This window comes from Sus scrofa, chromosome 2 (genome assembly GCF_054392235.1).
Source record: "Sus scrofa isolate SSC_HxYL_T2T_F1_AM1 chromosome 2, Sscrofa_HxYL_maternal_Yorkshire_Landrace_v2.0, whole genome shotgun sequence".
In the NCBI taxonomy this organism is placed as follows: Eukaryota; Metazoa; Chordata; class Mammalia; order Artiodactyla; family Suidae; genus Sus; species Sus scrofa.
Window position 1 is genome coordinate 115,689,119 of NC_139384.1, and position 24,647 is coordinate 115,713,765.

Sequence of the window (24,647 nt, forward strand, 5' to 3'; positions counted from 1 at the left end):
AATCAACTACACTTAAAATAAAAACAAATCTCCCCTAAAAAATCCATCCCCAAATACCATCTGTAACACAAAAATCTCTCATTCTGCCACTTGTTATGTGAGCCAGTTTGTATAATGAAAAAACTGAAGAAGAAATAGTCAAGCATCATTATTTTCAATACTAATATAAAACATACCATCTTTTTGTTTCCTGATCTTTTTTCTTATAATTATCTAATTTTTTCATTCCTCTAACATTCTGTTGCTTTAGGGTTTCTTCTGTCTCCCAAGTATTGTGGATATGTGACCATCCTTTCCATTTAATTAAATACTGGATCTCTCCTGGTTCCTTGTTTTTTTCAAATCCTGCATTCGGGTCACCGTCTGCTTCAACTGCATAGATGGTTGTAGTAGCACCAGTAGCTGGGGGGAGGAAAAAAAGGACAATACATTCCATATAATTCTGTTATAGAAGTTATCTCCTTTAAACTGAAAAATTCAAAAATATAAAGAGAAAAGTATACACGTTTTAAAATAAGTAACAGGGTATAAGAATTCATCCAGGAATTCCTGTCATTGCGCAGCAGAAACCAATCCGACTGGGAACCATGAGGTTGTGGGTTCGATCCCTGGCCCCACTCAGTGGGTTAAGGATCCAGCGTTGCCATGAGCTGTGGTGTAGGTCGCAGACACGGCTCGGAACCTGCGTTGCTGTGGCTGTGGTGTAGGCCGGCAGCTACAGCTCTGATTCAACCCCTAGCCTGGGAACCTCCATATGCTGCAGGTGCGGCCCTGAAAAGACAAAAGACAAACAAAAAAAAAAAAAAAGAAAGAAAAGAAGAAGAAAGAATTCATCAGAAATTTTATTAGACATTTATAAAAGAAACTCAATTCTAGAAAGAAAAGATTACCTCATTTAATTCCCTCAGTTTTAAAATTAGAAGACAAGGTCAAAAGACAGTGGCACACATTAAGATCATACATCAATACACAATAAGTAACAACTGGAACACTAATACTGGAAATTAAAATAACTAAAAATCATCTTTAAAAACTACCTATCTGGAAAGTCACTATATGGAAGAGATATCTGCACCTCCATGTTCACTACAGCATTGTAATAGCTAAGACATAGAAAGAGCCTAGGTGTCCACCAACAGATGACTAGATAAAAGAAAATGTGGTATACACATTTACATAACAACAGACTACTACTCAGCCATAAAAAGAAGGAAATCTGCTATTTGTGACAACATGGATGAATCCTGAAGGCATCATACTAAGTGAAGTAAGTTAAAGATACATCATATAACCTCAAATATATGGAAAAGGGAAAGGAGGTAGGGAAAGAAAGAAAGGAAGAATTCATAGAACAAGAGATTCATAGTTGTCAGAAGTAGGGTAAATATAGTGAAGGTGGTCAAAATGTGCAAACTTCCAGTTACAAGTACTGGGGAGCAATGCAGAACATAATGCTATATAAACACTGCTGTATGGTATATTTGAAAGCTGCTAAGAGAGTAGACTCTAAATTACAAGGGAATTTCCCATTACAAGGGAAAATTTTTTTAATTCCATCTATAGAGATAATGGGTGCAGGTAACATAAGTTAAACTTACTGTGGAATTATTCACAATATATGTAAATCAAGTCATTATGCTGTCACCTTAAAAGTTATAAAAGTGCTGCATTGTCAATTATATCTCAATAAAACTGAAAGGAAAAAATGTCAAGACAACTAAAAAATAATCTACATATTTGAGATAAAAGAAAAAAAGTTTTAAACCAAACCATGTGTCATATTGAAAGTACCCAAAGAGCAATTATTTAGGCGTGGTGACAGAAAAACTCAAATGCATGGGTTAATATTTTTCTAGTATCTGTAATATATGAGTGATATCAAGTGTATACTTCTTGGGAACAAAGTACTCAAGTGAGCAAAGTATTAGCAAATAAGTAAAAAGAAGAAAACCTACCCTCTTGGCTTTCAAAGGTGAAATATCTTTAAGAAATATCTTATTCTAGCAAACACTGGAACAACAAAAAAAAATTGTTTTTAAATTAAAATACCTCCTTTTCTCCCAATCCGACAATCCATAAACCGTTCTATTGTTTCAAATTCCTCTTCCTCAGGTTGAGGAACATCCTCTCCACAGACTTCTAATAGGTCATCAGAATCTGTTTTCATTTCTTCATCTTCCTTATAACTAACATTGACAGTTGCTTGGCGACGAGAACTTCTTTTATCATTATCATAATCTTCATCCTCCTCCTCCTCCTCAGATGAATCAATCTGCCTCTTTTTTTGTCCAATAATCTTTTTTCCATTTTTTGACTTTGATCTAGGGAAGACCAGGGGAGAAGTATTTTACAGAAACACTGGCATAAAAGAATATCTGAAGAACTATTGGAAAAGGACACATACCAAAAATTTTCAGAATCAAGCCAAGAATATACTAAACGTACCTATTCTGAGGTTTTCTACTTTTGTTTTTTGGCTCATAGTCAGATTCTGTTTCATCACAACTACTTTTCTCTCTTTCTTCTTCAGATTCCGAATCTGAACCAGACTGAGATGGAGATCCCGACCCAGACATCTGCCAATCTTCACTGTATGTAAAATACATAAAGGATGTTTGTTTATACTTATATAGCAAATTTTGTCTCTGATAAAATACAAAAATAATCAAATAAACTATATTTTGGTTAATATAAAAAATACTGCTTTCACCCATACTAAAAACATTAAAATGTCTGCAGAATACGAAAAATGTTGGAAAATATTCTTTACAGATTTCTCTTATAACTCCAGAGCTTTTTAAATTAATCATTTATACTTCAGTAAAAGGCAAATAAGTGAAACTATTTTCATTATTACTATGGATGAAAAAAATAGCATGCTAATTTAAAGAGTTATAGGGCTTAATTTTGAAAATCCTGTGTAATTATTATACTTGTCATTTCAGAGATTCTAATCCCTTCCATTTTAATTTTCTGGAGACTGATTTTCAAAAATACACCCTTTGGAGTTCCCATTGTGGAGCAGCTGTGGCGAAGGTCACAGCTGTGGCTCGGATTCATTCCCTGGCCTGGGAATTTCCATGTGCTGTGGGTGTGACCATAAAAAATGTTTTTTTTTTTTTAATAAAAATAAAAATACACCCTTCGAAAGTTATTTCCCGTCGTGGCTCAGTGGTTAACGAATCTGACCAGAAGCCATGAGGTTGCGGGTTCGGTCCCTGCCCTTGCTCAGTGGTTTAAGGATCCGGCGTTGCCATGAGCTGTGGTGTAGGTTGCAGACGCGGCTCGGATCCCGCGTTGCTGTGGCTGTGGCTATGGCATAAGCCGGCGGCTGAAGCTCCGATTGGACCCCTAGCCTGGGAACCTCCATGTGCCATGGGAGCGGCCCTAGAAAAGGCAAAAAGACAAAAAAAATAAAAATAAAAATAAAAAAAACCTTGCACCACAGAAGCAATCTAACTTGCTCTACTGACTGTGAAAACGTTAGATCCTTATCCTGCTGCACCGCCAAACAACTCCTCTGCTATAATATAAACTTGAATATAAATATAAAATGAAACACATAGATTAAGTTCTTACATATACACTACATCCTGTCTCACACTATTTCTATTCCATTGGTCTGCATCTCTTGCATCAATTATGACTAGGTTAAGGGTTGCATAAGCAAGCACATATGATAAAATCTGGCTTATGAGAAAAAACAGACTAGAGAAGCAATTTTTTTTTTTTTCGTTTTTGGCTGCCCTAAGGCATATGGAGCTCCCAGGCCAGGGATCAGACCTGATCCATAGTTGCCACTGACACTGCAGCTGTGGCAATACTATATCCTTAACCCACTGTGCGTGCACGTGCTAGGCGAGGGACTGAACCTGCGTCCCAATGCTCCAAAGATGCCACTGATGCCATTGCACAACAGTGGGAACTCTGAGAAGCAAATTTTTTTATCTTGAGCTTTTTGTTAATTTGCACATTAGATGTAGCAATAGGCAGAACATATGAAAAAAATCTCCATTTTATATTTTATAATAAAAAAAAAATGGTTTTTATATTCAACCAAATCTATCCATCATCCCAGATTACTCCTGTTTGTTTTTTAGGGCTGCAACCACAGCAAATAGAAGTTCCCAAGCTACGGGTCAAATCAGAGAGGCAGCCATTGGCCTATGCCACAGCACAGCAACACCCGTTCCGAGCAGCGTCTGAGACCTATACCACACCTCGAGGCAATTCTGGATCCTTAACCCACTGAATGGGGCCAGGGACTGAACCTGTGTCCTCATGGATACTAGGCAGGTTTGTTACTGCTGAGCCATGACAGGACCTCCTACTCTTGTTTTTCAAAATATTCTTTGCTTGCACTCATGCTAAGTTTAGAAATTACAAACTCAGTGAGTTAAAAGGTTGAGACACAGCAATGAAAATACACTTAGTAAACCAGAAGACAGAACTGAATAAATCAGCCAGACTGTAGCATAGCAATAAAAGTATAAAAAACATGATGGGAAGGGAGATCCAACAGATAAATACATTATATATATTCCAGCAAGACAGTTACAATATATATATCTACAGAATGAGAAAGAGAAAATGCCTAGAAATACAATGACCCAATTTTCAGAAACTAGTAACACATGAATTTTCACATTAAAGATGCATAAAATAGGAGTTCCTGCTGTAGTGCAACAGGATTGGTGGCATTTTGGGAGCGCAGGGACATGGGTTTGATCCCTGGCCCAGAACAGTGGGTTCAGGACCTGGCGTTGCTGCAACTGTGGCTTAGGTCACAACTATGACTCAGATCTGATCCCTGGCCTGGGAACTCCATATACCACAGGGCAGCAGAAAAAAAAGGGGAGGGCAAAAAAAGATGCATAAAATAAAGAGCATAGTGGTATAAATAAATAACAAATCGAAAGCTGGACATACCAAAGTGAATGTACAGAATATCCACGACAAAGAGAAAAAGAAGAGATAACAACAGAACAATATTTTTAAAGCAATGAGAGAGAAAAAAGCTCAGACATCTAAATGTTGGAATTGAGGGAGTTCCCACTGTGGCTCAGTGGAAACGAATCTGACTAGCAACTATAAGGACACAGGTTCTATCCCTGGCCTCAGTGGGTTAAGGATCTGGTGCTGCCGTGAGCTGTGGCGTAGGTCGCAGATGCTGCTTGGATCTGGCATTGCTGTGGCTGTAGCGTAGACCAGCAACTATGGCTTGGATACAACCCCTAGCCTGGGAACCTCCATATGCCGTGGGTATGGCCCTAAAAAGACAAAAATAAATAAATAAATAACGGAACTGAGATTAGAAGTACTCTTAACACTTACTAGGTCAAGATCTCTAGGAAATTATAGTGACTATCTAAATGAGTTCTACAAAGAAAGTTAATTTCATATGCAGATAATTAAGATAGGAAAAAAAATTAGTAATTTAAAACTCACAGACACAGAGAATAGATTTGTGGTTGCCAAGGGAGAAGAGTGATGGGGGAGAAATGGATTGGGAGTTTCAGATTAGCAGATGCAAACTATTATATATAGAGAGGATAAATAACAAGGTCCTACTGTATAGCACTGGGAACTATAGTCAACACCCTGTAATAAATCATAATGGAAAAGAACATGAAAAAGAATGTGTGTGTGTGTATAAATACTCTGCTGCATAGCAGAAACTAATCAAACCCTGTAAATCAACTATATTTCAGAAAAATAAACTAAAAAAAAAAAGAGAGACTCACACACACAAAGAATTAAAGGTTTAAATTAACCTAATAAAATGCCATGAACCAAGAATTTATAAAAGTTCACGTTTGGGAACATATTGTTCATAACGTAATACAAAAATCATTAGGATTTTCTTGATATAAAAGTAATCAGTTGGACAAAATGGCATACTCTTTATGCTTTTTCCTTTTGACCTCACTTGATGAGTCATCAGAATCTTCACTGCTGGAGGAATCCTGTAAAGAAAAATATAAAGTTACTGTTATTAATGATTAGAGCTTAACCTAAATAACAATTTTTTGTCATACTATTTAACATCCACTTTGCTAGCAACAGCAACTAGTACTATAAAGCCCCTTTTTTCCGTGTTATTATATTAATATCATTAATAAACACAAAGTAATTAATAATAGTTTTACTGCAAATTTATAACACAGGCAGTGAAATTAGGTAAACATCACGATGTCAGCATTTTGTATAAAATCTTAATCTAACAACTCTGGGGATCATTACTGTTGCCTGATATGGCCTCTGGTATGGCCTCAAAACGGAATCCTAATTGTCGGTATTTCAAATTTTTATTCAATATTTTTATTCTTCATTGGGCAGTTTGTGATATACAGATAGTCCTCACTTTTTGCAAGTTTGATTTACATCACTTCACGTTTACAAAAAACTATATTAGCATCTGTTTTCAATAACTGAAAATAAAATCAAGAGAATTTTCTCTTTTACAGAAACAGGCAAAAAGCAAAAATAGCATTCAGCATTTGTTTTGCAGTGAGGTGTTAAAGAGGGAGCACACATGCAGAGCAGAAAGAAGGGCACTCCCAAACTCCTTCCTCTAGAACTATTATGCTCAGCATCTCAGCACAAGTGCCCATAATTTTGAACTGTGCTGTGTCTGTGCTCTATCTCCGTTTATTTTGTACATCAGTTAGCAAGATGTGTCCTAAAATAATAGCTTCTTTGCTTTACACTATTTGGGCTTAGAAAAGATATACTCTTATTGCTCTTGGATAGCTGGGAAAATCTATAGTTCTTCCTAAATGTTTCTGTGCAAATATACACGTGTGTTCATGTTCACATAGGAACTGCACTGTTTACAGTTGTAGCCTACTCTTTTAAAAACATTTTGAGAATTGTTATTAATGTTCTATACAAATATGATTTAAGAGTTTAATATTTCTTCATTCATATGTGTGTGTGTTTGTGTATTTCCCTAGTGCTAATTTTCAGTTTATGCTAGTTTTGCTGTGATGAGTAAACACAAATTTCTGTTGCTTACTTTGGAAACAAGCAGAAATTTGCATAAAAATGTCTGTATTTCAAAGCTACTGATACACACTTAAATGTAGTTATTTTCTATTCTTTCCAAACCCTTACTGTTTTTAATAATTTCATAAATATCTACCTAGTTAAATGACTGGGCATTATGTCTACTTTGAAGATAAGAGCTTTAATAATGAAAACTCACCTCTTCTGATCCACTATTAGATGAAGCTTGATGCTGCTGCTGCTGCTGCTTCTTGAGCATTGCAGACCTCTGAACAGCCAGAATACTAGGGCTAGATTTCCAGAACTATAATAGAAATATAAACAAGTCAAGAACAAAGTTTTGCAAAAACTGGGAAAAGGTTAATTTATTGAAAAGCAATACTAACATTTTCACCGCCTTCAAATAATGAATTAAGACTATTTTCCTTACATTATATGTAATATAATATTACTGCAATAAAGTTAAAATAAAATGCTAAGCTTGTATATATAAATAATTTACAATGTGTTGAATTTCAAAGACAGACAATATTAACCAATATGCTCTTTGGGCTTAAGACTATTATTTTCAAAAGCAATGTGCTAATATGCGACATTAGTGCTACTCAAAGTGTGGCTGCCAGATTTTTTTAATTGGTGTGAAGTGAAGATGGGGAGCTCGAGTCAGAATGCAAATCAACTAAGCACAGTTTTAGGTCAGCTGACTTTCTGTTTGTTTTTGGTACCAAGAATTCCTCCATGAAAGAAGCTTTGTGTACCTTCCGGCCAACCATCTCATTATGACTGGTACTTTAAATAACAACTCTACTGTATGCTATTCCAAGGAAGAGACAAATTTTAGTAACTCTTTTAGTAGCTTCTTTTAAAGAGAATGGCCCTTAGCTTATTCTACCATGTATCTTCAAAGAAGCAGAGTTCTATTAAATTCTCCTGCTATTAGCAATAAAGTATCTCCTTCGAAGATCTTGAAAGCAGAGATCAGACACTATACCATTAACAAAAAACTCACAAAGCTTTTAATTTTTATCAATAAGACCACTGAAATTTATGAAACAATTCCTGCCTCAAAAAGAGAAAGTTTTTTATTTGTTTTATATAGACTGCTTCTCTCCCAAGCCAATTAGTCTACAGATATTTACCCCAAGTTTCAGAATCACTTAAAGTGTATTTTAATGTTTAAAATTAACGGTTTTCTAAAAGTTAGGCTAAGGATGCTCTAAACTAATGCTATAAATTTCTCCAAGGTAATACAAGAAATCTACCTTTCACTGGATACTTTACCTCAGCTCCATCAACTTTTGGTGGTTTTGCTTGAACTTTATTTTCTCGGGAATTGTCCGACTCAGACTCTGACTGACTGCCCGATTCGGATCCAGAGTCAGAGTCACTGCTACCTGACTGGCTACTGCTTCCATCACTGCTGCTTCCAGAACTCGAACCAGATCCAGAACCTGAAGCTGACCCAGAATCATCATCTGACTGGCTGCAATTTGAAAATAAACAGGTTTCAAACAAATTTCATTAAAAATTTAGTTTTTATTAACTCAGCAGAAAGTCCCAATTCATTAAAGCTTGTTTATTTCATGTTTCAACTTTCTATAACCAAACAAATAGAAAAAGGAATTAATGTTCATCTATAATAATAACTGACATATTTGATAGATTTAGTACAGTTTTAGATAATACAATCAGAACACCTTTTCCTCCAGATAATGAACAAAACTTACCAAATACAGAGCCCTAGGCTAGAAACTTGGGACAAGTTTAAGCAACAGTCCCTAACCTTAAAGGCTATTTGATGTGGTAAATATAAAGTAGAAGAAATTGTGTGAAAAGATTAAATATGTTAGGAATTCTCATAGTAAAAGCTATAGAAAACAAATTCAGTTGTAGTTTCAACTTGTTTTCAAGTTTATTCTTCCACCCAAGGGGAATGTAATTTGTTACAACTAAGTTATGATAAAATACAATTTACTAAAAAATAAGATCAAAAATTGCTTCTCTGCGAAAATCACTGAATCTGTTGTTTCCTCAGTAATAAATCTAAAATAGCAAATGCCCACAATCTTTCCTAGCTTCTAGATACACATATACTAAAGCAATTACTACTTCAATGAAAAACGATCTCATTAGCCAGTACTAATTTTCAATCCTAAGTAGCCCAGAAATGGTCTGAACTAAAAAAGTGATTGTGGGAGTTCCCGTTGTGGCTCAGTGGTAGGGAACCCAACTAGTAACCATGAGGACACAGGTTTAATGCCTGGCCTCACTCAGTGGATTAAGGATTCAGCAGCTGTGGTATATGTAGGTCGGAGAAATGGCTCAGGCCTGGTGTTGCTGTAGGCATAGGCCTGCAGCTACACCTCCAACTCGACTCCTAGCCTGGGAACTTCTGTAGGCTGTGGGTTTGGGCCTTAAAAAAAAAAAAAAAAAAAAGTAATTGTGTAAATTACTATTATCCACAATATCATTCCCATATGGCATTTACATTTGAATTATTGAAAACCTAGGGTATTAAAATTTTGAAATACATGGCAGACTCAGCTTTTGATGTAAATTCACCTGATTTTAATGAGAAATAGCAGGTAATGTAGTTTATGTATATACATCAAAACCCAAGCATTACTTCTTCCGCTGTAATTTTCAGAAATTCCACCAGATGGAGGTATTACTCTAAGAAAACATCACAATATCAAAAAGTAACCACTTTTTAAAAGTAATTTCTCCTTTTCAAGAGCAGAGTCAATAGTTTCTAAACGGAAACACAGACATAAAAGTTTGCAAGAAGACCTGTGATACCAAAAGTTAGATATAAACTAAAATTCTTAAAGTCTGAACATTTACCTATTTTTAAAATCTGGGAATCCAGTGGAATATATGAAACAGTAAACAAAAAGTAGCCTCTTAAAAGACTATCATGTTCAAGATCATTTATGCCACAATTTCTACTCTCTAGTCACATGATTCAAGAACAGCACAGTGCCTTTTAATTGAAAAACAAAAACAGGGAGTTCCTTGCTGGCTCAGTGGGTAAAGGGTATGGTGTCACTGCTTTGGCTTGGGTCACTGCTGTGGCAGGGGTTCCATCCCTGGCCCAGGAAATTCCACATGTCACAGGTACAGCCAAAAACAAAACAAAATTTACCCTATTTTTCTTGGCTACCTTGAAACTTCAGCAAGAATATTAGAGAAGATTATTTTTTCTGACACACAATTTTATTTTTCCTTTAACTCACTAGTTGAGACATCTTTCCATAAACTTTACAGTCAACAAACTTTACTGAGAATTATCACACATTAGGCATAGGGAAGACTGAGATGAGACTTAAGTCCTTACCACTGAAAAACTCTAACCTGGTATGGAGAGACAGTCATGTCATGTCAACCAATACCACTCTGTGCTAGGTTTAAGAGAAATGATTGAAGGGTAATGGGGAGCACTGAAGATAGTAGTCAGGGAACATTTAGAAGAAAGTGAAGGTAACTAATCCTTTACAAAAGAAGAATTAAGTAGAAGGGGTATCATTTTAATTGCTTATAAGTTTCCTGAGGGTACTGTTTATTTTTCCCAGAGTAACTTAACTTACACAGGTGGGTGCTTAATAAATTCTTGAAAAGAGAAAAATGACTGAATTTGGGGGGCTATCATGGGACTCTATACTTTTTTTTTGCCTGTTTTTTTTTTTAAGGCTGCACATGTGGCATATGGAAGTTCCCAGGCTATAGAATCAAATCGGAGCTGCAGCTGCTGGCCATGGCCACAGAAACTTGCGATCTGAGCCACATTTTCAACCTATACATATACCACAGCTCACAGCAATGCAGGATCCTTAACCCATTGAGTTAGGCCAGGGTTCAAATGGGATACTAGCTGAGTCTGTAACCCACTGAGCCACAACTATATTCTTAATTTTACCTTGATTAGTCATTTCAGATAAATAGCTAGTCAAAATTCCTTGTTAATAAAACAAAATTCCTACAATCACATGCAGAAATTTTTCCTTTCATACTTTTAGGCGGATGTAGTTCTGGCTGGAGATAAAAACAAACAGCCTGAGTGCAGGCTACTCCCATGGCACAGGTTTATCATTAGAATGTCTTTACTTTCTTTAGATATTAAAAGTATAGAGTTGGAGTTCCCATCATGGCTCAGCAGAAACAAATCTGACTAGCAGACATGAGCACACAGGTTCGATCCCTGGCCTTGCTAAGTGGGTTAAGGATCCAGCGTTGTCATGAGCTGTGATTTAAGTCACAGACATGGCTCTAATCTGGCAGTGTTGTGGCTGTGGTGTAAGCTAGCAGCTGCAGCTCTGATTTGACCCCTAGCCTGGGAACCTCCATATGTCAGTGGGTGCAGCCCCCAAAAAGACAAAAAAAAAAAAAAAAAAAGTATCAAGTGTTTATTTTATTTAGTTGTTCACAGTAGGATTAAAAATAAACAAAGAACTAGTAAGGAATATTTTACACACTGCCATAAAATTAACTACAAGATTTAGTTATTAAGTAAAAAGAGCACTAGAGTTCCTACTGTAGCTAAGCAGGTTGAAAACCTGTCAGTCTCTGTGAGGATGCAGGTTCAATACAGGCCTTGCTCAGTGGGTTAAGGACCTGATATTGCTGTGGCTGTAGTGTAGGTCTGCAGCTGTAGCTCCAGCCTGACCCCTAGCCTGGGAACTTCCATATGCCTCACATGCGGCCATAAAAAGATCCCCTCCTCCCAAAAAGGCATGGATCAGAACAACATAGTATGCTTCCTTTGTACAAGGGGAAAATATTTATACACACTTGCTTATACTTAAAAAAAAAAAAAAAAAAAGCAACAGTGGTAGCATAAACCAACAATAAATAAATAAAATGGTTAACTACAAAGGGAGGAGAGGGAAGATAGCAGAGTGAACTAGGATTAAAGTTAGTCATCAATTCCTGAACCATGCAAATGTTTTACACGTTTATTTCAAAAGTAATTTCTAAAAATTGGGAGAAAAAATATACAGGTTCGGGGTGGGGGAGTATCTATATTCAGACATAAAATTCTTAACAAAGACAGGTGAAAAGCTTCTCCCTAATGAAGTAATTCTATTTCAGCCCACTGCTGCATATGCTCTTTCTAGAATAAAAATCTAACAGCCTAAATTTATAAGTCTTCAATGTTTCTGTAACGTCAAACACCTCTGAAGTCTTTCAGGAATTTGTCTCTGCCAACCTATTTCCAGCCAGTTTCCCACTTAAACCCTTCCTTAGTTTCAGTGATGGCAAACTACCTGTAATTCTCTGAGAGCGAGTTTCTTTCCACTTCCTGCTTTTTTTGCACAATTACTTCTCTTTTTTCCACTATATAATTTCTACTTGAATCTCACTTTATGGGTACTTCTTCAACAAATCTCTCCTGACTCTAACATTAAATCAACCCAACATTAAATCAGGTATACTTACTTCACCATTCCCACAACATCCTGTACCTATTACTATTTTGGCTGTAAGCATATTATGTAATAATCGCTGTAGTTCTGTTTTGGTTTTTTGGTATCCTATCTTTGGAGTTCTACCATGTTCCTAGAGTGCTGGGATTTTTAACTTACTGTTCTCTGTATGCTTAGATGTATGTATACATAAGAAAACAAAACAAAGATATATATGGATACAGAGTCTTACAAAAATTCACAAATACAGTTTGGTTATAAAAAAAAATCAGGAGTTCCCGTCGTGGCGCAGTGGTTAACGAATCCGACTAGGAACCATGAGGTTGCGGGTTCTGTCCCTGCCCTTGCTCAGTGGGTTAACAATCCGGCGTTGCCGTGAGCTGTGGTGTAGGTTGCAGACGTGGCTCGGATCCCGCGTTGCTGTGGCTCTGGCGTAGGCCGGTGGCTACAGCTCCGATTCAACCCCTAGCCTGGGAACCTCCATATGCCGCGGGAGCGGCCCAAGAAATAGCAACAACAACAACAACAAAAGACAAAAGACAAAAAAAAAAAAAAAAAAATCACTAAGCTGCAACTAATATTTTATTTATTTAGGTAGTAACCAATATCTTTTTTTTTTTTTTCTTTTTAGGCTGCACCTGCAGCATATGGAAGTTCCCAGGCTAGGGGTCAAATCTGAGCTACAGATGCCACTCTATACCACAGCCACAGCAATGCGGGATCCAAGCCTCAAATGCAACCTACACCACAAGCTCACAGCAACGCCAGATCCTTAACCCACTGAGCAAAGCCAGGGATCAAACCCGCAACCTCATGGATACTTTCGGGTTCTTAACTTGCTGAGCCTCGATGGGAACTCCTGTTTTTTGTTTTTTTTTTAATATAAGTATCTATATTATTTTCCTCATCTTTCTTAATTTACAAAAGAAAGCCCATTATCATGTTTATAGCTACTTTGATAAAACTGTAGTTTTCTTAGGGTAAATTAAGTAGAAATACAACATTTAAGAAATACAGTTGCAATTCCACTTAAAGTTTATTTTCAAGCTTATTTCTGTGTTCAATTTCAAATTAAACGAGAGCAATATAATGAATAATGTTTCACAATTGTTTTAAATAATTTAGCTTTCTACAATCTCAAACATGTTATAATTTCATCCATAAATACTCCAGTATTATGTAAAAACAAAAAAACCCACTATCTTTAAAAATCCACAAATCTGGAGTTCCCGTCGTGGCGCAGTGGTTAACGAATCCGACTAGGAACCATGAGGTTGCGGGTTCGGTCCCTGCCCTTGCTCAGTGGGTTAACGATCCGGCGTTGCCATGAGCTGTGGTGTGGGTTGCACACGCGGCTCGGATCCCGAGTTGCTGTGGCTCTGGCATAGGCTGGCAGCTACAGCTCCAATTAGACCCCTAGCCTGGAAAACTCCATATGCCGCGAGAGCGGCCCAAGAAATGGCAAAAAAAAAAAAAAAAATCCACAAATCTAGTTTTAAAAAAATCACTTATTAAATATTCAGTTGTTTATATCTTCAGTTAACTTTGTTTCTTTCTCTTTTTTTTGTCTTTTTGCCATTTCTAGGGCCGCTCCCGCCACATATGGAGGTTCCCAGGCTAGGGGTTGAATCGGAGCTGTAGCCACCGGCCTACGCCAGAGCCACAGCAACACAGGATCCGAGCTGCGTCTGCAACCTACACCACAGCTCACGGCAACGCCGGATCGTTAACCCACTGAGCAAGGGCAGGGACCGAACCCGCAACCTCATGGTTCCTAGTCGGATTGTTAACCACTGCGACACGACGGGAACTTCTAACTTTGTTTCTTAATTGACTAACTGGAAATCCAAACAAGGTTTTAAACACTGCAATTGAATCACGTCTTTTTTAAGTTTCTTTCATTAATCTGACAGCTGCCTTTCCCCCCCCACCCACTTATTTATTTTATCAAAGAAATTCAGTAGTTTTTCCTGCCGACTTTCCTTGCTTTACAGATTTTGCTGACTGCACCTCAGTGGTATTATTTAACATATTTTTCTGTCCCTTGTATTTCTTGTAAACTATTAGATTCTAGAGCCTCAGATTTAAGTTCAGTTCTTCTCAGTAAGAATGCATTTTTTATGGAGTTCCCGTCGTGGCGCAGTGGTTAGTGAATCCGACTAGGAACCATGAGGTTGCGGGTTCGGTCCCTGCCCTTGCTCAGTGGGTTAACGATCCGGCGTTGCCGTGAGCTGTGGTAGGTTGCAGAGGCGGCTCAGATCCCGCGTTGCTGTGGCTCTGGCATAGGCCGGTGGCTACAGCTCCGATTGGACCCCTAGCCTGGGAACCTCCATATGCCGCGGGAGCGGCCCAAGAAATAGCAAAAAAAAAAAAAAAAAAAAGCTAAAAAACAGGAGTTCCCGTTGTGGCTCAGTGGTTAATGAATCCGACTAGGAACCATGAGGTTGGGGGTTCGATCCCTGGCCTTGCTCAGTGGGTTAAGGATCCGGCGTTGCCGTGAGCTGTGGTGTAGGTTGCAAACACGGCTCGGATCCTGCGTTGCTGTGGCTCTGGCGTAGGTTGGTGGCTACAGCTCCGATTAGACCCCTAGCCTGGGAACCTCCATATGCCGTGGGAGCTGGCCCAAAGAAATAGCAAAAAAAGACAAAAAAAAGAATGCATTTTTAAGAGTTTTTATGGACTTCTATTAGAAGAAACAATGGTTGTCTCTTTTCACGTGAGGTTAAGGTTTTATCTATGTGTTCAGATAATTTTCAACCTTATCTATTATACAGTTGCTCATAAGCCTTACATGTAATGTTTTTAAGCAGTCACTAATCAAATGGCTCCATTCACTGTTATTTGGAGGCAGTAAAATGGTGATACTGTATCATTCTTTATTTTCCTATTGGATCATTTCTTCAATAATAGGTGGAATATTTCTATAATGAGAAACCTCTCATCATATTTGTAAACCTTGAGTACAGTTCACACAGGAAAGACATTTTCGTTTCTTTTCCAGCTTTCAAAATGAGTTAACTTGCTAGCACCCTTTCAGAGCAGACCAGTAATTTTCTTTTTTTTTCTTTTAAGGGTTGTACCTGCAGCATATGCGAAGTTCCCTGGTTAGGGGTCGAATCAGAGCTGCAGCTGCTGGCCTACGCCACAACCACAGCAATGCAAGATCCAAGCCATATCTGTGACTCATGCCGTGATTTGCGGCAATGCCAAATCCTTAACCCACTGAGCAAGGCCAGGGATGGAACCCAAATCCTCATGGATATCAGCTGGGTTCTTAACCTGCTGAGCCACAATGGGAACTCCAGAGACCAGTAATTTTTTCTAAGTCTCATTATGAACCCATGGATTTGAAATTATTTGATGAGTTTTAACAATCCACTATCATTGTTAGTGCCCAAATCGTCCCATCTTCAGTGTAACAAAGAGAAAGCCCTTTATTACTTCCTGAATCCTGACAAGACCTCAAGTCATCTTTGATAGCTTCCTCAACTTCTGGTCTAACAAGATCTTGTATATATATTCATCTTGTATACATTTCTTGACTCAGACTATAACTCAGTCATTTCATTAAAAAGCCTTGCTTCTGTTCAAGTTGGCAATCAAATTACAATATGAGTACTAGGTGAGCATAATACTACTGGATTGGTCACTGTTTTTAACATTTTTTTAAAAAAATGGAATGAACTAGGATATGTGTATTTTTAGAGATAATGCATTAAGAATTTATATTCATATTTCTAATTCAAATTTGCAGATTTTTTTACTTCTTTGATTTTATATATTGCTACCACTTGGGTTGAGTTTCTTGGTTCCAAATGACACTAATAATTTATTTGCTTTATCTTAGACTGTATCTAAAAGTTTCAAAATAACAATACCATTATTATATAATGACTAAATGTTAAGACTTCTTCACAATTCTTTTTGGCCTTCAGGGATACTTGCCCCCAAGTTATTGCTTTGAAGCCAAGTAAAGTAGTTTATTTCTGATGCATACCAATTTGGCCTTAATTAGTGTCATTTGCTTTTTTCTTTTTGTCTTTTGTCTTGTTTTTTCAGGGCCGCACCTGTGGCATATGGAGGTTCCCAGGCTAGGGGTCCAATCGGAGCTGTTGCTGCTGGCCTACACCACAGCCACAGCCACGCCAGATCCGATGCCAGATAGGAGCCATGTCTGTGACCTACACCACAGCTCATGGCAACTCTGGATCCTCAACCCACTGAGCAAGGGCAGGGATCGAACCCACAACCTCATGGTTCCTAGTCAGATTCGTTTCCACTGAGCCACGATGGCAATTCCCTGCTTTTTTCATTTTTAGGGACTGCTTTTTATTCACCTTGATTTAATGTTGCTTTATTATTTACTTGCATCCAACTTGAGAGCTACAAAAGTTAAAAGTCAAAATTCAAGTTCCACCCTTGTCGTCTCTATACCATGACCTCTCTCTCCCTACAGTGAGGATTTTTTAAGGTTTTCACTTATTTTCCTTTTTTCAATGTAAGCAAATTTTAAGAGTATATAATTTTATATTCCCCTTTCAAAAGTGACTACTAACATATTTACAATCTTATGTAAAAGATCCTGGAGATCATTTCACAGCAATGTAAGGATAGATATAGTCCTCATTCCTTTATGCAACTGCATATACTCCATTTTATAGGTACACCATAATTTCAACCTATCCCTCAGAGATGAACCAATCTTTTTTTTGGGCCCTGTCCACAACAGGGCCAGGGTTCGAACCCATAGCAGTGACAATGCCAGATCCTTAACCCACTGAGCCACTAGGGAACTCCAATGAAACAGTTTTTTGATATCACAAACAACGATACAGAAAGTGGCCCTCTGCATATAACCTTTGGTATTTATGGTAGGGTATCTTCTGGTTCACTATTTGTCAACCAATGTAAACATATCCCCCTTGACATCTGAACTTTATAATCACCAATTACCCCAATCTTGATTCCTAGATACAAATCCACACTTATGTTATAAGGCTGAGTCAGAGAAAGTATAGTATAAGATGAGCCTAAATAAGCTTGCTATGCCAAAAAGCAAAATACTTAAAAAAAAAAAAAAAAATACAGGCTATAGGAGCCAAGTTAAAGGGGCTTCCATTCGCCAAATCTGATTTAAGCACCAAAACAGATAATAAAGGATTATTACTTAGTTTTAAAAAAAAGGAATCCTCAAATCCATGCTGATGATAGGTAGGCACAAAGACAGACAGATAGGCAGATGGCAGAGGAAGAGTGATAGAATTCTGAACGCCAAATGGTAAATATAGACAGAATGGTGGTGCTACAAAATTACCATTTTGCGATCATCAAAGAAAGCATTGGTTTGGCAAAAATCATCACAAGATGCTAAATCTAGTGGAAGAGTTTGACAAGTGAGGTATGTGCATAGTCTCAAAGTATCTTCTCATAAACTGCTTATTAGCTCTAATAGATAAATTAGAAACTACAGTGTAAAACCTTCTCATGGTGATTAAAACTAAAACCACCAACAGGGACAGAAACATTATGAGTCTCCAGATTTGAAGCCTTGGTAAAAGGAATCCCTCACATAGTCCTCCAGCCAAAAGATGTAGACTCTGGGCGATGAATACCCTGGACTGAATTATAAATAAACACAGCACAAACATAAACTGAAAAATACATTCTATAAAATAACTAGCCTATAAGCTTTAAAATGCTTACCTCATGAAAGACAAAGACGAACTGCTCCAGATTAAAGGAGATTGAAAAGATATGACAACTAAACCTAAGATGTAATTTTAGACTGAACTCTAAACTGAAACATTGCTTTGATTGATCAAACTGGAATACAGACTAAAGTATTATATTAATGTAAATATTCCTGAATTTAGTAACTATGTAAGTCTTGTGTAAGGGAATTTCTTTGTTCTTAGAAAATATATACTGAAGTATTAATGCTGAAAGAGGCATGATTTCTGCAACCTACTCTCAAATAATTCAGGAAAAATAAATATGTACTACATATACATTTATGTACATGCTATATATCATGTATATATTTTATATGATTATATATTATTTACATATTATTTTGTGTTATTTATATATTTACATGATATATCTGTGTGATAATGGCTGTACAACTATAAATATAATAAAATTCACTGAATTAACTAAAGACATTAAATCTATTTTTTTTTTTTTTTTTTTTGTCTTTTTGCCTTTTTCGAGCGCCACTTCGGCGGCATATGGAAATTCCCAGGCTAGGGGTCTAATTGGAGCTGTAGCCACCAACCTACACCAGAGCCACAGCAACGCGGGATCCAAGTCGGGATCCAAGCCGCATCTGCAACCTACACCACAGCTCACGGCAATGCCGGATCCTTAACCCACTGAGGAAGGGCAGGGATCGAACCCGCAACCTCACGGTTCCTAGTTGGATTTGTTAACCTCTGCGCCACGACGGGAACTCCTAAATCCATTTTTAAACTTTTTTTCAGGTTAAGTTTTTAGAAGCTTTAGTGCAACTATCATCAATGGTTTATTTCCCCATGAATTCCAAATAATTTAAATGTTATGATTCTGTATCTATGATTAGCATAAAGAAATGCTTTGCAAACTCTAACCTACATCAAAATGACCATCCCTCTCCAACTTTTCGACTACACACCCTCATCTGCTATATTCTGGAAAGCCGGCACTTTGAGCAGTTTAATGGCTTACCTTTTTTCTTGGGATAAAATGACCCAAAATCTGATCTCTGCCTACCTCTCCAATTTATCTTAAAACCACCCTCCTCTCTCTTCTGACCCTAGCCTCAGTGACTTCCTTTAGCCCTTGAATTTGCCATGTTTTCTTACTCAAAGCCTTGGTATAAAGCAGTTTGCCTTCCCTGGAAAACATGTTAATCATTATCCCACCCTCTTCCCTAGTTCTAGACCTCCTCCCCCAGATTACAACAGACACCTAGCTCAGTATCTGGCACTTAGCGCATGCTTAACATGAGCTAGTATAAGCGTTGGAGTGATTTTGTTTGTTTTCGTTTGTGGTTTTTTGGCTGTGCCATGGCACACAAAAGTTCTAAGCCAGGGATCAAAACTGTGCCACAGCAGTGATCCTGTGGCAATGCTGGATCTTTAACCTACTGCGCAGGCCATGGATGGAACCCTCGTCCTCACAGATACCGGTAGGATTTGCTAACCACTGAGCCATAACGGGAACTCCACTATCTCTACTTCTTTTGGATTTTTCTTCCAAGTCATCTAATTTAAAATTGTTTTGGGAGGAATAATTTTAAAAACACTAGGCCATTTTCCACACAGTCACAAATGTCCATATCTAAGTAGCACTAGTTTCTTTTTGTGAAGGATATGATCTCTAGTTCATCAGTTCCCTCCTCTAAATAAGTCTTATACTTAGACAGTTTCATTCATTTATGTTAACTGTTTGGCCCCTATGGCCACTTTTTCATTTATACTCCAATTAAGACAAAATTTTTAGCTTTCAAAATATTTTGATACTAAACTCCATTTTACCCTCTTAACAACAACAACCAACAACAAAATCCTTGAAAGCACACACAGGAAGTTTTTACAGACCATTTTCTGAGAAGGCAACCCTTCTAAGGTTCCAGCTTTAAGGGGACTTAATTCTGTAGTCATATAATAAATTCCAATCCCAACCCCAGCAGCCTGTTGGGATGGCCTTCCAAACATCCTTTGTATTACCATGTTTGCTCAGAGCTTACTGTTTATTACTGCTCTGACTTCAAGTTCCCTTCTGTTCCTGGCACATGGAAGTTTTCTCTAAAGTTCAGCTGTCCATCTACCTTTTATTCCCTTTGCTCTATATTATCTAGCATTCTCATGTGTGGGGGTAGGAAGTGCTTCGAGTGAGAGTCTATGCTACCTTAGCCCAGCAACATCTCCTTTCTCTGTACTCAATTCTCCACTTTAACCAGTCCTTCGAACTAAAGAAAACACTAATGCCTATGTCAGGTACATGAGAATGATGTATTCTCAAGTGAATAAACAAAGATTCTTCTCTATTACAGGGGAAAACATACTTTTTAAAAATCATGACCAACAGCCTTCTGTTGTTGATAAATCTTGGAATAGATAAAAAAGTCTAAGAAAGTAATACCAGAGTTCCCTTGCAGCACAGCAGGTGAGGATCTGGCATTATCACTGCTGCTGCTCGGGTTGCTGCTGTGGCACGGGTTCCATCCCTGATTCAGGAACTCCCCCATGCTACAGGCACAATCAGAAATAGAAAAAAAAAAAAAAAAAAAGGTAATATTTAACTGGCTGCAGAAGTACTGAGGAGAAATGAAAAGGACATCTCAAAACAGGAACACTAGTGAAGAGAAAATAAAGACTATGTGCACTTCAACATCATATGTAAATTAGACTACCTGTATCAAAGGCTTAGATCAAGGATTTCATATTAATTCCATTAAATAACATATCCATTTACTTACTTCTTTCCCTCCAAGTATATAAAGATTTTCTTTCTAATATATTCTATTTCCCTACTTTTATTCTATTTTCCTCCCCAAACTGGTAGAATTTAGATGAATTAGACTGGGGGGGGGGAGAGATGTTATAGGATTCACTGATAGAAGGCAAACTGATTTTAAACATAAACTATAAGAGGACAGTATGCATGACAAGTACAATAATAAATACACAAAGAACTGTATTTACTATTCTAAAGAACAAGCATACTGCACTAAATTCTCAGTTTATGCCTTGCTCTCTTCCCCATCAACTAATGCTTAATTGTCAATGCTCTCAAAAGGACTTCTTTGAGGGAGTTTTGGGAAGAATTTTTGACAGACATTTGTGAGTTTCTGAAATTAATCCTGTCGTATTTGCTCCTAGCCTCCTAGCCCTTTCATTCCATTATATTTATACATGTACACCCATTAAATAAGACTCAGGTTTCTACCTCGTGGAAATAATAAACACATTTAAGGATTACTGTGAAGATTTAAAAAGACATAAAGCATATTACCTAACATATACTAGAAACTCAATATAAATTGCTATTGGAATGAAAAAAATTGATTGTCCCCCCCTCCCAAGTTTAAGATCAGAATCTTTACTTCAGGGAGTTCCTGTTGTGGCTCAGTGATTAACAAACCCAACTAGTATCCATGAGGATGTGAGTTCAATCCCTGGCCTCGCTCAGTGGGTTAAGGATCTGGAGTTGTTGCGAGCTGTGGTGTACGTTGCAGACTCGGCTCAGATCTTGAGTTGCTGTGGCTATGGCGCAGGACGGCAGCTACAGCTCTGATTCGACCCCTAGCCTGGGAACCTCCATATGCCATGGGTACAGCCCTAAAAAGACAGGAAAAAGAAGAAGCATTACTCCAATGTTTGCTTCAGGTGTTCTTGGGACTGTCATAAGTATATAAAATGTGTATGAACAGAACCTGTAGGAATACTAACATTTTCAATACAAACTGTTTAATAAGAAAAGGAAGACATGGGGATTACTAACTGGTGCTATGTGCCAAACACTGGGTACTCATTTAATTCTTCCATCTTCATATAATAAAGCAATAAACAAACTGAAGCTCAGAGAAAGCTAAAAAAACAAATACTAATATTACAAAGAATTGAAAGAAAATTCATAAAAATCAAAGCCACTAATTTCCTAGGATGATATTAGTGATTTATTTTAAAATAATATCCCTTGGAGTTCCTGTCGTGGCTCCGTGGAAACAAATCTGACTAGCATCCATGAGGATGATCCCTGGCCCCACTCAGTGGGTTGAGGATCCATTGCCATGAGCTGTGGTGTAGGTCACAGACACAGCTTGGACCTGACATTGCTGTGGCTATGGCATAGGCCAGTGGCTACAGCTCTGATTCGACCCCCTAGCCTGGGAACCTCCATATGTCGCAGGCACAGCCCTAAAGAGACAAAAAAGTAAAATCTCTTTATGTTGTCTACTTGCCCCTCCCCAATCACCCAGTATCCTTTTTGTTGGACCTTTGGTATTACATAACTGGCACGCCAGTTTGAAATGTCACATGCCCAGCCAGCTAAAGATTAGATTTCTCACATGTCTTTCAGCTAGGTGTGGCCATGTGAACAAGTTTTAGCCAATGGAATATGACATGGCTAGAAGTGATGTGAAATTTCCATCTTAGCCTTAAACAATATCTGGCTTGCCTTAAATCCTCTCCATTTCCCCCCCGCCCCGGTGGCTGAAAATACCACCAGGGCAATAGAAGCTATATGTTAAAGACAAAAAAGCTGTCCCACTAGCCAGAGTACCTGGATAACCTCAAGGAGTAGAGCTCCTTACCTGATAATGAAAAAGAAGTAACTATTTTAAGACCTTGTATTTTGAGGATTCTAGAAGATACAGCACCTTAATTGGTTCTCTAATCGATACACTATATAATATTTCTGCAACAAGCATTTTTGAAATAAGTTTTGCATACACATTATTTGAATTCATTTGCTCATCTGCTCAACTAACAAGTATTGAGCAACAGTTTCTAGCAGAGACAAAATGCCACAGGAAAAGTAAAACTTACATGAGAATCAAAGATGTAAGGATGGGCTGATTCCTGATTGAGGAACTAGAAGTGGGACAAATGAAATTAGGAACAAAGCTTACAGAGAAAGTGATTTCAGAGCTGGGTACTGGTGTATTCCCCACACTTTTCCATCTAGAAAACACTTCATTTCTGAAGCAAATGATAAAACTTCTCACTCTAAAATTACTCAAAAATATCCTATCTTTCCAGCCCATTCATTCACAACACTTTCCTCGTGTTACTGATAATTTCTTCACAATGTTATAATTATGCTTATGCATGTATAACTACATCCTGGAATTCATTAGGTTTGGGCCTTCAGTTATTTTTATAGACCACTATCCAATTCAACAGGTCTAGAGAAACAAAGTGGAAATAAGGAAGTACTGAGAAATTACAATAAAAACAACGAATTAGTGGCCAAAGGCACTGGCTTTCAAACTTTTTGGACCATGACTTATGCAATAAAAACTCACTTAGAAAATAAGAAAGGTTCAGCTAGATGACAGCTAAGATCACCTTTAAATTTTATAAAATTACATTGTATTAAAATGTTATGCACCTTATCTTTTACTGCAAGCTATAAAATAGCTATCAAAAATTTGAGAAAATCTGGAAAGTATCCACTTGCCTGATTCTAAAAACTAGACAGTACCACTGTTAGGAACTAAACAGCAAAAATACCTTTTAGCATTCTAAATTACCAATCCAACACAAGAGTCTATCATAAAATAAACTCTTAAAGTACAGTATTATTTTCTCACCTTAAAGTCTTTGAATAAATGAGAATAAAACTGTCAAAAACCAATGCTAAGAAAGGAAACATTCAGCATAACTAATTTCAGATGGCTGGGTTTAGTCATGTTGAATCTGAGGTAAAGACAGTAAACTCAGAAGTTTCTCTAGTAAGCATTCAGGAAATAGATGAGAAATAAGGACTATGCATACTTACATTTGAAGGTCACTAAAAAGTAGTTTCAGAAGGTATATAAAATTCGTTATAATGAAAAAAAATTTGTAATTATAACTAATTTTATATAGTTTATAAAAGAACCTCTAATTTATAATTTATAATTATAACTAATAGGCAAAATAATGGTTTTTTTACCCATTAGTATTTTTTTCTTGCTTATAAGCTTTAGAGAAGAATCTTAAAATTTTAGCGTCTAATAATATCCACCACACTGTAGTTGCTCAATCATCTAAGTTTTTTTAAGACAAAGAATTATATTTCTACAACGAGTAACAGAATAGAGTTCCCTGGTGGTCCAGTGGTTAAGACTTGGTGCTTTCCCCACTCTGGCCTGGGTTCAATCCGTAGCCTGGGAACTGAGATCCCACACCAAACCACCACATGCCACACCCTCAAAAATTGTTTAAACAAAAAAATAAGCAGAAGCAGTAACAGGAGAGATGTGACATAGCTAATGGGAATGGTTTTCATTAAGAAAAGAGCTCCCCACTATTTTTCTGCCTTATGCTTTAGCTCCATAGACAGTAGATCCCAGAAGCCAGTAGTATTTAGCCAGGACTTTGCATGTGTTTGTATTTTAATCTCAGTAACTGAGATATCCACACCAAAGAAACTTGCTAATTCAGTTTAACATTTATTTAAAATTGACTTCTAAGCAGTCATTTCATATCACAGTGATAGATAATATACTCCTAATTATAAACA

At 37.3% G+C, this 24,647-nt stretch overlaps 1 protein-coding gene across 4 annotated transcripts in view; it reads right to left on the reverse strand.

Annotated features, from left to right (window-relative positions):
* CHD1 (chromodomain helicase DNA binding protein 1) overlaps positions 1–24,647 on the reverse strand; it is an 82,315-nt gene that overhangs the window by 45,435 nt on the left and 12,233 nt on the right. For all 4 annotated transcript variants that reach the window (XR_014838417.1, XR_014838418.1, XM_021085400.2 and 1 more), the window contains exons 3-8: positions 8,290–8,491; positions 7,208–7,312; positions 5,902–5,966; positions 2,446–2,589; positions 2,050–2,321; positions 177–402 (exon numbers count right to left, since the gene is read on the reverse strand). Coding sequence is in view for 2 of the 4 variants with exons in the window: in XM_021085400.2 (XP_020941059.1) it covers positions 177–402; positions 2,050–2,321; positions 2,446–2,589; positions 5,902–5,966; positions 7,208–7,312; positions 8,290–8,491 (1,014 nt within the window). In the remaining 2 variants the exon portion in view is untranslated. The remainder of the gene's footprint in view (positions 1–176; positions 403–2,049; positions 2,322–2,445; positions 2,590–5,901; positions 5,967–7,207; positions 7,313–8,289; positions 8,492–24,647) is intronic.